This window comes from Heliangelus exortis, chromosome Z (genome assembly GCF_036169615.1).
Source record: "Heliangelus exortis chromosome Z, bHelExo1.hap1, whole genome shotgun sequence".
NCBI lineage: Eukaryota > Metazoa > Chordata > Aves > Apodiformes > Trochilidae > Heliangelus > Heliangelus exortis.
This window is the reverse complement of record NC_092454.1, coordinates 38,036,886-38,054,874: the sequence shown is the minus strand read 5'-3', so window position 1 is coordinate 38,054,874 and position 17,989 is coordinate 38,036,886. Positions and strand designations below refer to the sequence as shown.

The 17,989-nt window shown below is 35.8% G+C and overlaps 1 protein-coding gene across 1 annotated transcript in view; it reads right to left on the bottom strand.

Annotated features, from left to right (window-relative positions):
• Nucleotides 1–16,787, bottom strand: part of TMC1 (transmembrane channel like 1) — a 55,099-nt gene extending 38,312 nt beyond the window's left edge. Inside the window, exons 1-4 of the mRNA XM_071730576.1 lie at nt 16,606–16,787; nt 10,089–10,154; nt 9,591–9,960; nt 5,856–5,996 (exon numbers count right to left, since the gene is read on the bottom strand). Of these exons, the coding sequence (XP_071586677.1) occupies nt 5,856–5,996; nt 9,591–9,960; nt 10,089–10,154; nt 16,606–16,645 (617 nt within the window). The 5' untranslated portion in view covers nt 16,646–16,787. The remainder of the gene's footprint in view (nt 1–5,855; nt 5,997–9,590; nt 9,961–10,088; nt 10,155–16,605) is intronic.
• Nucleotides 16,788–17,989: the final 1,202 nt, after the last annotated feature.

The window sequence follows — 17,989 nt, the reverse complement described above, 5'->3', positions numbered from 1 at the left end:
TACTTGGAAGTAAAGCAACTTCACTAACATGAGGACGTGTCAGAAACAACACAGAGTGACAAAACTGAGCTTTGTAATCACTGGTATCATGTGTTATAGGTAAATTATCTATATCACAAGATAGGCCAAAGTGTGCCCTGTTAGCTAACTGTGAATTTAAAGAAGCTTCAGAGAAACCTTATTAATTGAATTACAGACACAAGGAGCTAATAAATGTTGAATGGGGCTGAGCATTATTGTCGCAGAGAAGACCGAGTTAATTATTAATACTAGGTTTGGAGTTACAGCTTCCAAAGTGCTAGATGTACGGTACTTGGGGCACTTCAGTGTTGCAGAGAGAGGATGAATTACAGCTCTCAGAGGTTCTTGCTAATGAATAGGATTCAAGTAGATTGCTCACATTTTTCAGTAACAGTTCAGGAAGGTTTCAGACTACAAGATCTAAAAACACAATGAAAAATAATGTCGTATTAATACTGAACACCCAGGATTTCAAGTCTTAAAAGGGCTGTCTAAAACCTGACTGCAAAGCAACTGTTGTCAGGCACAGCTCACATTAAAAGCATTTTGGCAGAAAGAAAGGGCAAATTATAGTGTTATTTAATACCCAGCTGGCCTCCAGGACTGTCAGTATGTCCATAGTAAGAAAGGTGAAATACTGATTTACTGGAGCACAAAGAATGCAGGCAAACATGAGAAAATTCCACTATCCCACACATGCACCTTACATATCTTTGCATTTTGTGTAATTATAAAATATGTAATACATCTGTCTTGATGGATAATCTATGTCCTGAAATAAAATAAAGAATACTAAAGAAACCTGAAAATCACCACATTATACTCTGTCCCTGACACATGAAGAGGAGACTGCTCTGCTGTTTTTCTTAGAATGAACAAGAAGTTCTCATGGCTCCTTTTGCAGTGATTAATTGGAAGTCCTCTAAAAAAACTAAGCTTAACATTTGACTGCCTTGTAAAAATGTATTGTCATTTCACTTGTTTTGATTTCACTTGTTTGCTGTCTTATGGTGCAGCATTAAAGTGAGACCACTCTTTTAGATTTTTCTGCTGAATTCTGTGATTATATAGTACTACAGTAGGCTTTGCATTGGATATAAAACAGAGCTGTTAATAGTCTTTGCTATGGTATAGCACAAAATTTTGGCTGGTTTTAGTATTGTGTGTTCCATAATCTCCCTGGGGAGTGAGATTAATATATCAGAGGGTAACACAGTAAAAGCTTTTTCTTAAGCTTCCACATTCCATCATATCTGTGCAAACTTCAGTCAGGAGAAAGCAAAGACAGGGACGCAATACTCAAAGTCAGTCCCTCAGAGCAAGTCAAGATAACTTTCCCTGCCAGTTCTCGAATTTGGTATAGCTGAAGCTGTGGCCTCTGAGTTCTATTTTTTTGCAACTTTTTCTAATCAAACATCTTTTAGAAAGCTTAATTGCCTCTCTAAATCTTAGCTTCATGGATGATGATTTATGCTCATCATCACAGGCAATTTTGTGCTGTCCTGAGTAGGCAGAGTCAAGAGGATAAGTGCACAAATTATCTCCCATAGAAAAGGCACGACATAGTTCATAAACTCTGTAAACCAGTGGAAGAACAACTAAAAGAACTAGAAAACTTTTCTGAGGGAGAATATTTCTTGGAAATGATAAAATGCCTGGACTTCAGCCACACTCATGCTCTCAATAGCATAGACCACTATGTCCCCAGCCCACAGCCTAACATGTCTAATCCTTAGGGCCAGGGAGAGTGCTGATGCTGTTTCTATTTTAAAAAATTAAATTCCTCTCTGTGGCTCCTTCTTCACTTTTGTTCACATCTCCAAATGGGTAAAGATGCCACCATGACAACTGAAGATGGGGTCTGACAGTTCCAGTCCAGATTAACTACAGTCTGCAGAGGCACTCTACAGCAGAGAAGGATCATCAGTCGTGTTTTTTCAGAGAATAATCAGGGATTGTTTAAAATGCATCTTTCTAGACACAGGGATGTAAATTAGAAATTAGAGATGATCTAATTTACTAGTACAATTCAATTAAGAATGCCATTTCAGCAATGAGTATCTCAGCCAGGTTTTTACAGAAGATAATTTCTGCAGAGCACCTAGTTCTGCAGCTCTGTTCTCAAGCTATTGTTCATGCCTTCATTTTCAGAACAAAAGAATGGAGAAAGATATTAACTATTTTACAAAGTATTCACCAGAGATAAGCAGAAATCATCTTTCCCACACAAAACTGCTTTAAGCTAAGGAAAAACAGTCCCTTGGGAGAAACTGGTCATCAAACCAAGCACGTTGCTTGATTGTGAAAATGCTTAAATAAAATGATCCAAAAATTTAAATTTTATCACTTTTTTTAAAACACAAAATTTGGTGGAAATTAAATCTTTCTTCCAAAAGACTTTGTTCTAAGACTTTAAAGATATGTATTACAGTGAAATGTCCTAATCAACCCTGACACATACTTTTCAAAATCATATAATTTTCAGTCTTATCTTGTGATAAATACGTATGAAATCCTTGTGATTTCCTGGAGAGTGTTTTATTTCCATTCCTGGAAAAACATGGGTGTTAATGCGAAACAAAGATGAAAGTGGCCTCTTATCAGTGTAACAAACATTTCTGATGATTCTGAGAAGACATCTCCAATGAAGTACCTCTCTATTGTGGAAGCGGGAAGAAAAAGAATAGGAAAATTTCGTCTTTTGCCTTTTCTAATAACATAGACCTATTTTTTTCCCCTACACACATCCCATAGTAATCTAAAACCTGCAAAGTAAAAGAAGCAGAAGATATAAAGAAATAAAAAATAATAATAACTGTTGCTCAAAAGCTTCAAGAGCAAAAGATATCATAGTATTGATTTCCAAGAGTAAGGCATTTAAAGCCAGTGTATATCCATTTTTCTCACATGCAAGAATAACGCAAATTTTTCAAATTAATTGCTTTGATATAAATCTTAAGTAGCTTTCTGAAATAAAAAACAAATGCATAGATACCTTAAGATGTGCTGACATAGAAACCTCTATGTTGTTATAACTACAGTTATAACAGAGCACCCACTGCTAAGATATTACTCCTTATTTAAAGCAGAATAATAACACTAGGTCTTCCATTGCAGTTCATAGACTCCAAAGAGCCAATTACAAAAACAAAACGGTAGAAAACTTAGTCTATCACTCTATTTTTATACGTACATGATAGTTTGATCTTTTCAAAGGTACTGAGTGTTTCCAAATTCCAGCCTTTTCATATAAGATCATGAACACAGATTTAAGTACCTGATTCTCAGCTTATTCAAACATTTAAAAATGTAATCAAATATTAGTTTTTTGCTTTCACTTTTAATTCCAACTGTTTGCTGGATTTGTGCGTTTTGTTTGCTGAGATGTGCATTATTCTGAACAGAACGGTGAAAATTTTGATGAGATTGCCTGAAATAAATGGTGACTATTTTAGAAATCTTATTTGACAGAGAAAATTAGCAGCAAAAGTCATTCTTCACTCAATAAAATGGATTCAAAATAAATAAGCTACTCTGAAGAACTATGATTTAAACTATGATTCACTTTTGCAATACTGTTTTCTAGGGCAAATAAGCTGATAGCATGGTTCCAAGCCTTCTTCAAGAAGGCTGTAAAAAAGCATAGAAAAAATATTGCTACCAACTGCCATCAGAGCACACTGATGTGTATTTTTTGCCAAAATAAACCTCAAGATGTCAGCAAATAAAAGTGAATGTATGTCTAGTCTGCCAGTCTAGATTTCATAAATACAAGGATTTAAAAGTTGCTAAACTACTGGACTTTCAGGTAGAATTGCTGCCCATGTTGAATATACAAGAATCACTTCACCCTGAATACTAAAAGAAATGGTTAAGACAAAAAGATAGATAAAAAGGGTGGGATTTTGAAAGCTGACTGTTACCATAGTTGAGAAAGCCCACCTCAGAGAATACAAAAAGTGCAGTAATTTATCATGCACTGAGGATTATTTGAACCACTCCTTCTTTTACAAACATTTCATAGTACCACAGATTTTGAAGGTGGGAAGGGACTAATATTTCCATTCTTCTGATGTGAATAGGATGATACAGGCTACAGTTGTTCATTGAGGATCTTCTAATTAAAACCCCAAACTAGTCACCGAGATAGAACATACTGTGTAAAAAACTACACATCTGGTTTATAGGCTTCTAGATTTAGCTAATTATCATTTACTCTTACTGCAAATATGTGTGCGACTTGTCTTCAAATGTATCTTTTTTATAATGTCATCTAAGCAGACTGGGAGAACCTGCTGAAATTAATTTGGCTCATAGAATAGCCTGGGTAGGAAAGAACCTTAAAAGGTCATCTAGTCCAACCTACTGCAATGAGCAGGGACATGCTCAACTAGATCAGGATGTTCAGAGCTCCATCCAACCTGACCTTGAATGTTCCCAGGGCTGGGGATTCTACCACCTCCCTGGGCAAACTGTTACAGTGTTTCACTACCTCATATTAAAAAAATGTCTTCCTTACATACAATCATAAAATTACAGAGTCATGAAGTCAAGAATGGCTTGGGTTGGAAGGGACATTAAAGATCACCTAGATCCAACTTTACTCCACAGGCAGGGAGACCTCCTACTGGACTGCACTGTTTAAAACCCATGCAATCTGACCTTCAACACTGTGGTCAATGGGGCATCCACAGGTTCTCTGGGCAACCTGTTCCAGTGTCTCACCACCCTCACAGTAAATGATTTCTTCCTAATGTCTACTCTAAATCTATCTTCTATCTATCTTCTTCCAGCTTAAAACCATTACTCCTTTGGCTTTCTGGCCACACAGACAGCACATGTTGAGTTTTGTATCAGCCAACACACCCAAATTATTCTCCTCAGGACTACCGTCAATCCATTCATCTCTCAGCCTGTGTTTGTGTTTGGGATTGTCCTGACCCAGGTGCAAGACCTTACTCCCCAGAATAACCTTACCTTCTAGAAGAAAAAGTATGTAGACCTTCCACACTACATTTCATATTCTCTCTCCTACCATCATGTCCACATTTTCTAGCCATACAAAAAATGATACTCAGGAGAGACCATCTTTTCTTTCTGTTATATGTGTCTTAACATACCATGAGCTTTGATGTTTTGGTGGTACTACAGAGAATGAGCTATTCAAACCAGAATGAGCATAACAATTTTGGCAAAAGAATAAAGTTCTCTGTGTTTACCCACCTTCCTGTGCCTTATGGAAATTTAACTGTAAGGAAAGTATTAACTTTTGTCCTTAATGAAAATGTAGCTATAGGTTTGCTAGGGCAAAATACAATTTTATACATTCCATCCCTTAAAAAGCATGCAAAAGTGAGCTCCATTTTCAATCAGTTTTCTTTTTCATAAGTTTAAAAAAAAAAATCTGCTTTGCTTTCAAGATTTTAGGATAGAAAAATAAATCCCCTCTCCCAACCCCAGTGTTCTTGAGGTATTCCTGAAACTGCATAATACTAAGGTTATTTTAGTATTAAAAATACTAAGGTTATCAATGTGATAGTTTAACAACATTAATCTAACTGAAGAAAATGAAAGATTTTGCAGAGGAGTGTAATGGAAACTTAAAAAAGAAAAAATACAAGTTTTCAATGTTTGATTAAAGGTCCACAGAGAAAGCACTTATCTGCCATGTCATTTACTTCCACTTTCTGTGATAGCACATCTTGTGAAAGAGAGATTAGAGACAGTTTGAACTTAATGGTGTCACTAGGTCTAGAAATAAAGTGAAAGTTCAGAAAAACAGTGCAAAGTCCAAAGTAAGATGGCAAATATTCACTATGGAAACCAAACCATACTTTAGAACAGACAACTTCTTTTTCATCTTCCATGGTTTGTTTCGTAGCGTGGCAATAAGCTTCTTTTTTTCTTCTACCTCTTCTTTCAGCTTAGCCAGTTCTTCCTCTGTAATTGGCTCCTCCTCAGAGTCAGAATCAGAGCTTCAAACAAAAGCAGAAGACCCATTTTCAAAACACAAAAAGGACAAAAGTTTTCACTGAAAAATATACTTCATATTAATTTATGTTAACTTCGAGACCTGGATAAATGCCGCCACTCTTGCACAGAAGGGAAAACACAATTCCCTTAGAGTTGTTATTAAGCATGAAAGGCAAAGCCTGCACACAAAGTGCAAAGCCACTGCTGAACAAGCAGAGCATCCCATGGAGAGAGAGCAGCACTCCTGGGGAAGTGTCTGACAGACACTGCTTGGTCTTACAGGAATAAAAAGCCTCAAACACAAACTTACAGGCCAATGGGAAAGTGAGGACAGTTTAACCTTAGCCATAAAAATGAACTTTTTCACAGTCTTCAGTGTGCCACAGGAGATAAAAGAGACACTACAGCCACAGCAAAGAGGCATTATAATGCAAAAACAGTCGTATCTTTAAGAAGAACAGATGGATTAAAGAAGTCTGGTTTTCAGAGAGCTTTAAATCTTTAGTTGTTACAATCAGCTGTTTTATATTTTACAAATCAGAAAGCAACGTGCCCAGTTTTGAGGATTTCCTTTGACAGAAGATTGCTGTGTTATTCAAAATTGAAATATGCAGTCTTACAAGACTGCATTGAGAGAAGTGGGAAATAGAAGTGATAGATACTAATGTGGTGAGATAACTGAGGAAAGGAAGCTGAGCAGAACAGAAGAAGTAGGGATAATATTGTCTCTTTTGCACAGTGCCACTAATGCTTTATTTGTCTTTGCAAACACATCTCATCTTTCATTTGCACTTTCCTTTGGAGCCATGAAAATAATTCAAATTCTCTAAGCATCCCTAGTAAATCAGTATTTTCCCTATGCATTCAAATATTATGATGAAGTTACAGCATAATTTTCCTTTTGTTTGAGTGGCTGAACAGCATCAGATTCAAGCCAGGAAAAAAGAATTCTTTCTTCTGCAACCAAAAGTCTTATCCTTTCTTGAAAGGCTGCAATTCATACATTTGAAAGCCAGAAAGGTTACTGTGGCATTCAGACTAACATATAGCATAAGGCATCACTAAATATTTTCAAATCAGGTTGACAACTTTCTTGTCTCCAATTCAATGCACATAATGCATCTGTTCCTAAGTCAGTAGAGCATCATTTCAATGATGGGGTATATGGACATATGTCCATATTACCATATTTCATCTCTTTTGGATGAAATCTACTTTTATCATTGCTTTTGTACAAGCTATGTTATAAAGGAAAAAATTAAGATAAAAATGGGTTAGTTTTTTTAATTTCAATGTCTCCAGGGAAAAGATGAGAAGAAGTTTAGGAACTTGGAGTGGCAAGTGAAAAAATCTGGCTGCTTTTCTTAGTTTTTTTGGTAAAAATTCTACTTATTGACAATTCTTGTAACATTCCCTGGCATTTAGCAATCTTGCATTCAGCAATGTTCCTGCTAGCAAAAAGGTTCAGTGCCTGTACTGTCTTCACTTTCCATCTACCTCTGGACTTTTGTATAACTTTTATACACTTGAGTAACCATACTAAATATCCATTCACCTGCTCACATATAGACATATACAGTAAAAAAAGAAAGTGCAAGGACTAAGCAGAGTACAAGATTCCTTCTCTGATTTGTAGCTCAAGTGACTGCATATGGTTGCTATGCAGGACCAGTCAGTTAGATAAGCAAGTTTTTAAAAAAATAGGTTTCCAGCCTAGGAATATCACAGATCTTCACAGTGAGACTGCAAGGAGAAATCCATCATTAATATTTTGGAGATTTTGATTATGTACAGGGTAGAGAAGGCCCTTCTCACAACCTCATTAGTAAGTAAGGGTCAACCACATCAACAGCCAGTAGCATCTAAGAGAAAAGATTTAAAATTCACCTATAAACTATTTCTTTCACTATGAAATTACCCTGTTCTCAACCATAACTTAGCTGAGATCAAACTAATAATGTTAAAAGAAAAATAGGACCAACACAGAGTTCATCTAGGCTTCCTATATGTCGTCTATGTAAAACAGGGCATAAAGAGGTTTTCCTAATTTGTGTGAAAAGTAAGGATGAGGAAGGCAGCACTAGACTCTACCAATTTGTACTGTGACCTAGCCAAAAAGGGCAGCATTTGTAGAGTTTAGCAAAATCCACGTCAGCTGTAAATACAGTATTATCTCCCTGTAAAATAATGTCACGTTTAATTCTACTTTTCTTTCTGTTTTTTTTTTTTTTCTTTTTTTTTTTCTTTCTCAACTTATTATTTTACTCTTATCATGCTTTTCCATGTTGAAAGGTCTTGGCAATTAGAACCACATCAGCAAATGCACTGTAGCATTTGTTGTGATAGGTCCTCACAGACTTGCTAGACAGGCTATATTTGTATAGTTCACCCTTCTGTTATGCCCTGAAGGTTTGCAAATACTGTATCTGAATCACAGCTGAACTGATTGGCAACCTATTTTAGTATGTTCTTTAGTTTATTTTAAAAATAAGTCTTTTAAAATATTATTGTATTTATTATTCTGTAGTCTTTTCAGCTGGTCTACTAAAAGCCTAAATATATGATATCCTTGAAGTATCTTCCAGAGCATCCTCACTTTTTTCACAACTGTTATGCTTATCATTTAGGGAACAATGTCTCAGTCCAGATAGCCATTTCTAATTATTTAGCCCAAACATATCTACATTTATATTAAAATACTGGATGACAATTAAAAATTTTGTATCCTCATTCATTATTTTTTGCAGTGGTCTTTTTTTAATTAACACTCAATAAGTGTTTACTGTAGAAGACAATAATAAGCAAAGAAACATGGATTTACGCAATCAGGACTGTGGTTATGTGAGTATAAGAAATTGCACAGAGCTGTGTAATTGGCACCACAGTGAAAAGACAGCACAAAGAAAGATTTTATGCATTCTTGTAAGGAAGGGAAATAAGTAAAATACATTAAAATGGGATCAGGGACAAATTAATGCAACAGTGTATCTTAGTGCATTTTTTTCTTTCCTTTGACTCCTGCTGTGCTTTCCAGTGATGCCTTTGGGAAAAACAAACAGCAGCAGCAAATGCTGAATGCAGGAAGAGGAATCTCTCTCTCCACTGACATAAACATGCTGTTACAAGTCCATTTGTTCTGTACTCCATTTCCAGGACTTGTTTTCTTTCAGTACCAGGAGAGGGAACAAGGAGCAGTGTTTAGATTTTAATACTGCACTGTCACCTGTCATTTACTGCTCTCCGCTGTCACTTCCACTCCTTTTCTCCAAAGAAGAACTCATAAACTTATGATATGTAACTGCAATGACTGTGACTCTGGCTCGAATTCATGTTCTGCCTGAGCAGATTTGATCTACACCTCAGGGTATCTGCTGTCCCAGAGGGGTCTGGCTGGTCATTTTCCAAGATCTGACCCTGAATCTCCAAGATACTCTTTATTTCATTCCACCAAAGCGGATATGGCTTTGTAGAAAGTTTCCATTTTACTCAGCCAGCATTTCCTCATTGCAAGAAAAACAAAAATCTGTAAATGAAAGCAGGTTTTATATAAGATAGTCATGTTTCTATACTAAAAAAATAAATAATTACTGAATTACCCAGATCCTGACTTCTTTTTATCTTTTTTCTTCTTGTTGGCCTTCTCTTTTTTCCCTTTTTTATCAGGCTTTTTGTTCTGTTTCTTTTCATTTTTGCCTTTACCACCTTTACCCCCTTTCTCATCTCCTTCATCTTCATCATCTTCCTTGGACTTCTGATTTTCCTGGTTCTTCTTAGCTTTTGTAGGGTCCCCCTCTGAATCACTGCCCTCATTTCCAGCTGCTCGTCCCCTTCTACGGTTTCTGTTCCTTCGCTGCCCAGCTCTCCTTGTCCCATCTTCATCATCCTCATCCTCCTCACCACCACGTCTGGCTCTCCCTCTGGCATGTCCCCTTCTGGTTCTTGGGGTTGCTCTCTTCCGCTCTTTGTCTTTGACACAGGACAAAAAACACACATGAGACAAGTCAGAATGTTAGAGGGAGATATTTCCCCCTTCTTCATTCATACAGATAACAGAAAACACCTGAGCGTGCCTTGAAATAATCCACACTACTGACCTGTTCCTTTCACGTTTTTGTCAATCTCAGCTGCACTGCCTTCTTCACTGTCAACATTACTGCCATCTGCAAAGTGAAAACAAAGGCCAGTGTGTTTGAAGTGTGGAATAGTCATTAGGAATGTAGGGGATTTAAGAAATTCTTGGCAATTATTGCATGGAAATTCCTTACACCTTTTCTCCAGCCCAGATTTTTTGAATATGGCAAATAGTTTTCAAGACAGAAAAAACCTGTTACACTTGCCTTCAGCACTCAAATGACTAATCACCAAAGCTATACCATGAGGGACTTCTTCTCATGGAAGAAATAGTACAGGAGGACCTTCAAAAAGAAACATGACAGCAGCTTCCTAAAATCTGAGGAAAAGTATATGGAAAATGAAAATTCTTCTCAGGAGATTCTCTGAGATTTTCTTAAACATGAGAAAGGTAAGCACTGGGAGAAACTGAAACAGATTAAAAGAATCATTTTCTACTTTGACTGGCTAGAGAGCACACTTTGAATCTAGGATCATACACACATATAGAAAAGAAAGACAAATAATTCTCTCTTTCATATGCATTGAATACATCATAATTTTTCAGTAATGGGTTTTTTACAAATATTGGTATGAACATATTATTTAACAGGTCACTTCAGAAACTCCTATTAGGAGTCACTAGCAATGTTTCTTTAGAGCCACTCCAACTAACACCTGAGAATCCATGCAGCTCTCTTGAGGTATCTTTGAGCTTTTACCTGTGGGATGGCACTTGACACAAAACAGTGAAATATATAGAAATACACAGTAGCAGGAGATTAATGAGAAGATGAAGTATTACAATTAATAGAAATAGACAGCTGTAATTCCACTCCTATATACCATGTATGTTTCAAATGTATGGTGTCTAATTTCCCCCCTCTAAAAACAGAACATGTGACACGTCATGATCATATCATAGTTGTATTTTTCAGACAAGAAGAAACTACAGTTATCTTCCTTCTTCATTCATCCATAAAACTTTAGACTTTTTCTTTACATTCTGTCTGTCTCCACTCTTTCCCTAATTCTCTAGTTCATTTATAAATTTCATAAAGCTACTACTGATTCATTGAAAAGTTAGATCAATTTATCTAGGGACTGATGTAGTTACCATAATGCACAGCTTCTTCACTTTATCCAGTATCAAGGAAAAACAGTAAAATATGAAAGGCTTCAAACAATAAGGAATCTAGTGTCTTGTTTCACTGTGTGAAGTAATAAGTAAAGAGTTATTATCCCGAATTTGACAATCATTTTAAAACTGGGATATATGTAGGGAGTTTGTCTTCCCTCCACAAAACATTTCATTGTAATTGTATCTTCAATTGTATTTCATTGTAATTTTGTATCTTTTCCAAAGAATCTGCACAATAATTTTTAAGACTATTCGAAATGTCCATCCAATATCACCAGTGGAATGCGTAAATAAGTATTCTTTTGTTCCATTTGGACATATGCCTTCTGCTGCTGGCAGTAACAGGATCTCCATTTGACAAAGATTATTACATTGCTACTGAAAGCTTGCAAAGATGGAGACAGACAGCTCTAAAGAGATACTTTGCATGCAACAATAGAGCACCATCTTTTATTGACAATAATGCTTTTGCTGATCTCCTCCAGCCAAACAAATTCTCTGTGAAGGACTTCAGTGGTGCAAGATTGGCCTCACTGCAGACTCCCATAAATGCATACAACAAAGACCTGGAGGTTTATTATATGAGCTGAAACAAGCCTTAGCAGAGAAAGTGTATCGTGCTCAGGTTGCCATCATATTGACATAACAGTGAAAGTGACAGTATTGCACTCCCTACAACACAGAGGCTTAAGCAGGGATGGTAGCTCTTGGGGTTAAATTAATTCTACTAGCGAGAGGGTAACAAATGCAGTAGCCTGAAGCCAACACTGCAAGTAAAAAAAATTAATTGAGTTGAGTTAATTAATACATTTCAAGCTGCTTGAAGAAAGTACTGGGAAAATTACTAGAGTGGAGTGTACCTGAATAATGATTTCTGTGTGTTTATGTATTTTCTCCATCTAAATGCTCAGGCACAAAAGTAATAAAGTTTTTTAAGAAACTAAGAAAAAGTACAAAATCGAACAGTAGTATATATTGCCACAAAACAAATGCAGAAAATGTGATGAGTGATTACATGGAAATTATGCAGGTAGAAGAGTAGTAAGTGCTACAGACACATCCAACAAGAACAAGTATACTTTCAGAAGTTATTTCTGTAAAAATTTAACAGTTCAAGAACATTCAGAACTTCAGAACATTCCTTCCTCCACAACCTGTTCCTATATAGATGAAACATGTTGATAAGAATAATGTAAGAGGTTTGTTCTTCTCATTCAGCTATGTTCACAGAAAAAGAGATCTCTGCTAGGTCTTGGTGTATGATGCAAAAAGCATTGTACTAGAATTTATTTAAAATAAGCTGGAAGCCAAGGACGATGCTCTGATGCTTCACTTTCCCTGCACTCCATGTTATGATTTTTGTTACTAGTATAAATGCTGAAGCTCAGGGTAGAACTAAAAGTTATTCATTTGCATCAACAGTGATAGTAGTTGGTGATGTTTAGGAGGAAAAACATCTTTTGTCTTTTTGTGTTTCGGACTTCTGCATATGTCATTAAAAGACCAGTGTTGCTACTTGGCTGGGTATTTGAGCAAAAATAGAGATAAACAATCATTAATGTGTTTGTGTTTAACATTATTATTATTATTATTATTATTATTAAGCTATTTCAGGTCATTCACTCTGTAATACTTTTCAAAGAGGAAAGTGAAAGACTGGGCAGATTGTAGCTCATCACTTTAGGTATCTGTGGAAAAGCCTGTCTTATTGAATTATTGGAGAAGCATGACAATGATATACAAATTACATTTCATGGTAATTCTAAAACTAAATGCAGTCTAGTACTAAACTTAAATGTTTTATTATAAGCCACAGCATAAAGAAACAATAGAGTACATTCCTCAGGCACTGTATTATCTCATAGGAAAACTCAAGAGCATTTTTGATGCTCTGATATGTTAACACAGAAACAGCCCCTGAAGCTAGAACATAATCATCACTGTGTGGGATCCTTTTAGGTCTATACTCTTGTTTTCTGCTTTTTCAAACAGATCTTCATGCAATCCCACTTATCAGAAGTCCAGAAAATCCTCCACTAATATTGACTAAGTCTCACTAAAGCACTGTCTAGAATTACTCATTGATCTAGAAAACACTTGATATGACCTCATTTCTTCAGGTTATTAATATTCACAGGGCTACTATCAGGTTATAAGGCTTCGAGGCAGCTAACTGGAGTTAATATAGTCCAGAGCAAACTGTTGCTCAGATGTTACATCTTCCAGGATACATCATCCTGCCCTAATGATACAAACATCATGAAGTATATTTGGAGCTATAGTCCATAACTCCTTATGTTCTAGAAAACCAAATCCCTTTCTCTTTTTTTTTTTTTTTTTTTTTTTTTCCACAGTAGTTTATGGGAAACTTTCTCGTCTTTCTAGACTAAGTGCAGGGAAAGTGTAATCTGAGTAAGCTATCATTTTACTTGGAGTCTTATTTATGTTTTAGACTACAGCCTCAAATGAGCCAAGACTGAAGGAGGGCATCCTGAATGTGGACTCAAACTAACTTAAAAGTCAGAGACTTCAGTGAAGACAAAATATCAGATACCTCAGAAGAGAGCTCATAATGTTGGCATGTCGAGGAAATTAAGGACAGAAAAAAATACATAAAATCATAGGAGTTTTTGCTATATGTTAGACATTTAGCAGACTGTTTGAGGTGTTGTATCCTTACCTTATTTTCCTACATTCTACACCACTTATCAGAGGGTACTACTCAGATTTCATGGGGTTTTTTTGTTTTTTAAAACTTGGTTTATACTTACAATTGTTCCTTCAATTTTCACTGTAATAGTGGCATAATAGTTTTTGGAACAACCCCATAAAATATGGGCCACTGTTGCGATATTATTGCTCCCATTGCTACTATTTAAAACTGCTCTTAATTCTTGGTGCTGGTTCCATAAAAAAAAATTCAGTGGTATGTAAAGTATTCTGTAATTGAAACAATGCTATAAGAATTTTTGTATAACTTATAAAAGAAATATCTACTTTATTAATTAATTACCCAGTCAATTAACTGAATCATATGCAGATAGAGCCTTGCATGCAATTATTGTGTCTTCCTCTGCACTGGACCACGTTAGAAAGACATCAGGCTAAACAGCTAATAAACTGGGTTCACCAAACAAGTGTAAATATCAACAATGCAAGACCATATGAGACAACAAATGCATGTGACTTATTAGTCAAAAAGAATAGGAAGAGTTGTATGATATTCAATTCTAGGTATTTACCTTCGTTTCCATACTATTCATTCTGATCCTGTAAATATGAGAGTATCTTACAACTCTTCTGTGAGGATAATTATCACTAGAAGTAATAACTGCGAAACACACCAGAAATGACATATTAACACGTCACGTGAACTCTATGTCAAGAGTGAATTGGTGCAGATTTCAACACCCAAGATATGAGACCTTAGCAGTATGGGCCCCATCCTCGTAGTTTTTCCAAATATTAAGAAAAAAACTCAGCCCACCTTGCACACAGAAGAGGACACAAAAATTATAAATAAACATTGTGTTTATAGAACAAACAATGTGCTTGATGACCAAGCATGCATTTGAGACTATGGATGTTTTTTCTTCAAACTTTCCCTCTCTACAGATGGCCACTAAGGAGAATTTTCCAGATTAATTCAGGCCAGTCAACATTCGAAAATTAGAGATGGGGATCACTATTCAATTTAATTACCTCTTAATTCACATCCATAAATTGTTCATTCATTTTCCACTTGCCTAGAAATATTACAAATGTTCAGAGTATGAGTTTGCACAGATCAAATAAGCACTGTGGCTGTCATTGGGCACATCATCTGATTACACTCTCCTCTTTCCACTTTCCTTCTGGGTGTGCTTAAACACCATGAGGTTTGAGTGTCACCTCCTAAGTTAGTGCGTCAGACACAAACAGGCAGATTCTCTTAGGCAAAGTTCCCTTCCAGGGACAAATAAGTTTATTGCATAATTTCAGAATTTTAGGCCAAATCTAATCTTGCTGCTGGGAAACTAACAGAAGGCAGTGGAAAAAGATGATTTAGTGAGAAACCGTCGGTGTTTCATCCTTCTTGGGAAAACATAGATACAAGTTTCCAGGCCACTTGCACTGTCTCTTGGAAAATGCTCGATTTCTCTACTTATGCCAGACAAAAACCTAACCAAGACTAGAGATCTGGCAAGCTTCCAGGACACATTAACCAGAACATAAGTCAATTCAGCCCAGATTATCTGAAAGTAAAAAGCAGATGTTTACGGTAAATATGATATTCTTGATATTCTAAGAATTTGTTAATCAAAATTGTTTATAAAAATGTTTCTGTTCTATGGTCACGCATATTTTGTTTCTTACTCAGATGAAGATTATGCTGAAGCTAGTAAGTATTTTGCCATAGCTATGTTGAATTTCATTCTTCTCTCATGTTAAAATGAAGTCCATTAGCATGTAATGCTTGAAAATTAAATTGGTCAGTAAAGGGACTTGTAGGAAAAAAATGGAAGAAAGCTAATGAAGCTCTTTTTAAACAATAAAAGAAAAAAAATAAAGATGGACTTTTAGGATAAGCCACATGTTATATTCTGCCAAAATGCTGATAAGTCCCTTCTGATGTTATCTACAGAAGCAGAACTCATTTTATTACTATTCCACATTACTCGTGTGGGTTTAAAAAGAAAGAAAATAGAAAGGAATGTTTAGTGGTACCAGCCCCGCTACCCAGCAAGATTTAATTAATTCATTCTGCTACTAGTCTAGATCTCTGACAATGTTTTCCTATGCTGAAAATCAGAAATAATATGCTTCTTCCACAAATATATATATATATATTTTGGAAAGAGAAGCATTGTCCATGAGAGCTGGAAGCCCTTCTCTATCAGAGTTGCTTTGCACTTTGCCAAAATAAGCCATTAGGCTTTATCATCCTCAAAAGCTTTTCTTACATCTAGAACACTGCAGTATCAGTATAGAAATATTGACAATCTTGTCAAAAAAGCAAAACAAAAATGAAGCATTTTCTTTGTACTGCTTACAGCAGACACAAAATACCCTTGTTTTCTTAATCTTCCCTACAAACTACATATAAAAGTAATAGGGTTGTGGTTGCACTCTTTTGATTTACTTTTTTGTTTAAAAACAAAACCAGTGGAAAGCCACACTGTCATGCCACAACCAGCTAACTTACACAGCAAAGCTGCTTTCAAAAGCAGAGTAAAATACACTTCTAAGCAAAAGATAATGCATCGTAACAAATGAGATTTTGTGTTAGGGACAAAAAGAAGAAAACAAAACTTGAACACTGCTGAGCTACAAACAGAAAATAATATGTGTTTAAGATGCATAATTATAGTTGTAATTACCATTTCCTTCAGTGGTGGTTGGCTCTTCACGTTTAGGCATCGTGACCGTATTTCACAAGGCTGCTCCAGCTGCTACCTATATAGGAGATCATCTGAAGGTTGAATGGTTCAAACTGAAGTGTAGTACATCAGCACCATCCTGTCTGTCACTGAATAGATGGTGCTGGTGAAGTTTCACGGACTGAAATATAAGAAGATACTAATTTCCTAACGGATTAATTTTTCATGAATGTTTAGCTTACTATTTAGAGTTGGCATGCTAGGGTCGAAAGAATGGAAGTTGTTTACCTTCTTTATTAGTATCACTGGAAAACAAAAGCAGAAATGAAAACAAAACAAAACAAGAAAACCAAAACCAAAACCAAAAACCAAACCAAACAAACAAAAAAACCCTAAAACACTCCTGCAACATATTTATGATTAATTAACACTAATGTTTAAATTCTCGAAGCGACTTGCTGAGCAAGGATGTTATACATTATCCACAGGGACACATTTTTGGTGGTGTATACAGATCTACACTTTAGCATACAGAGGATGTTAAATGGATGTGTTTTTTCTCATGAATGACATCAGTTTATATTTGCATTTGCATTTGCTTGGAGTTCCATTAAGAATCCCTGCTTTTGCCTTTATGCAGGCATTAGATCCTAAATTTATCAGTTTTATCTTAATTCATCTCATATGTACACCACCAAAAAAGCTAAAATTTCATTAACAAGACAGGTGAGGCTTGGAAATAAAAGATTTGAAACAGCTTTTATTAGAAATAAAACAGCAAGTTACAAATAAAACAACATAAAATGCAATCCTTCATCTGTACTTAACTAGATGATCCCTGCACAGTGTTGCCTGTATTCCTTATCTAGAATTCTTTTGGTGTGACCTAGCTTGAAAAAAGGGATAAACATCTGCAGAACACCCCAAATTCTCTGATGTTCCATAGTGGTTTCTGGTTGTCTTACCCACGTGACTATAAAAGCCATTTGCTTTCCTTTGGAGCTCTCATTCAGATGTGTAAAGGTAGATTACCTGGAAATTTACTGAGTGATGCTGGCTACCTTACCTTTTAATTTTTTAATTTTAGTACCTGGTGTATTTTTTCAGAATGTTGAAAATGTTGTTTGGTGTTATTTGGACTGATTTTAAATTCTGTTTATGAACAAAATACATCTAGGTGCTAAACAGAAAGAAGAACTCCTTGGGAGAAGCAATGAGCGTGGCATTTAAGGTAAGGACTATGCAAATATTTGCAAAAAGAAGCAGTGAAATCACTGTAACATTGTAACAAGATGTTTCAAAGTTGCAGACAACCCAAGACCACAGTCTTGGTGGAGCTGAGTCTTCCTCAAAAAATTAAGTTAATAATACCTCACTTTCATTT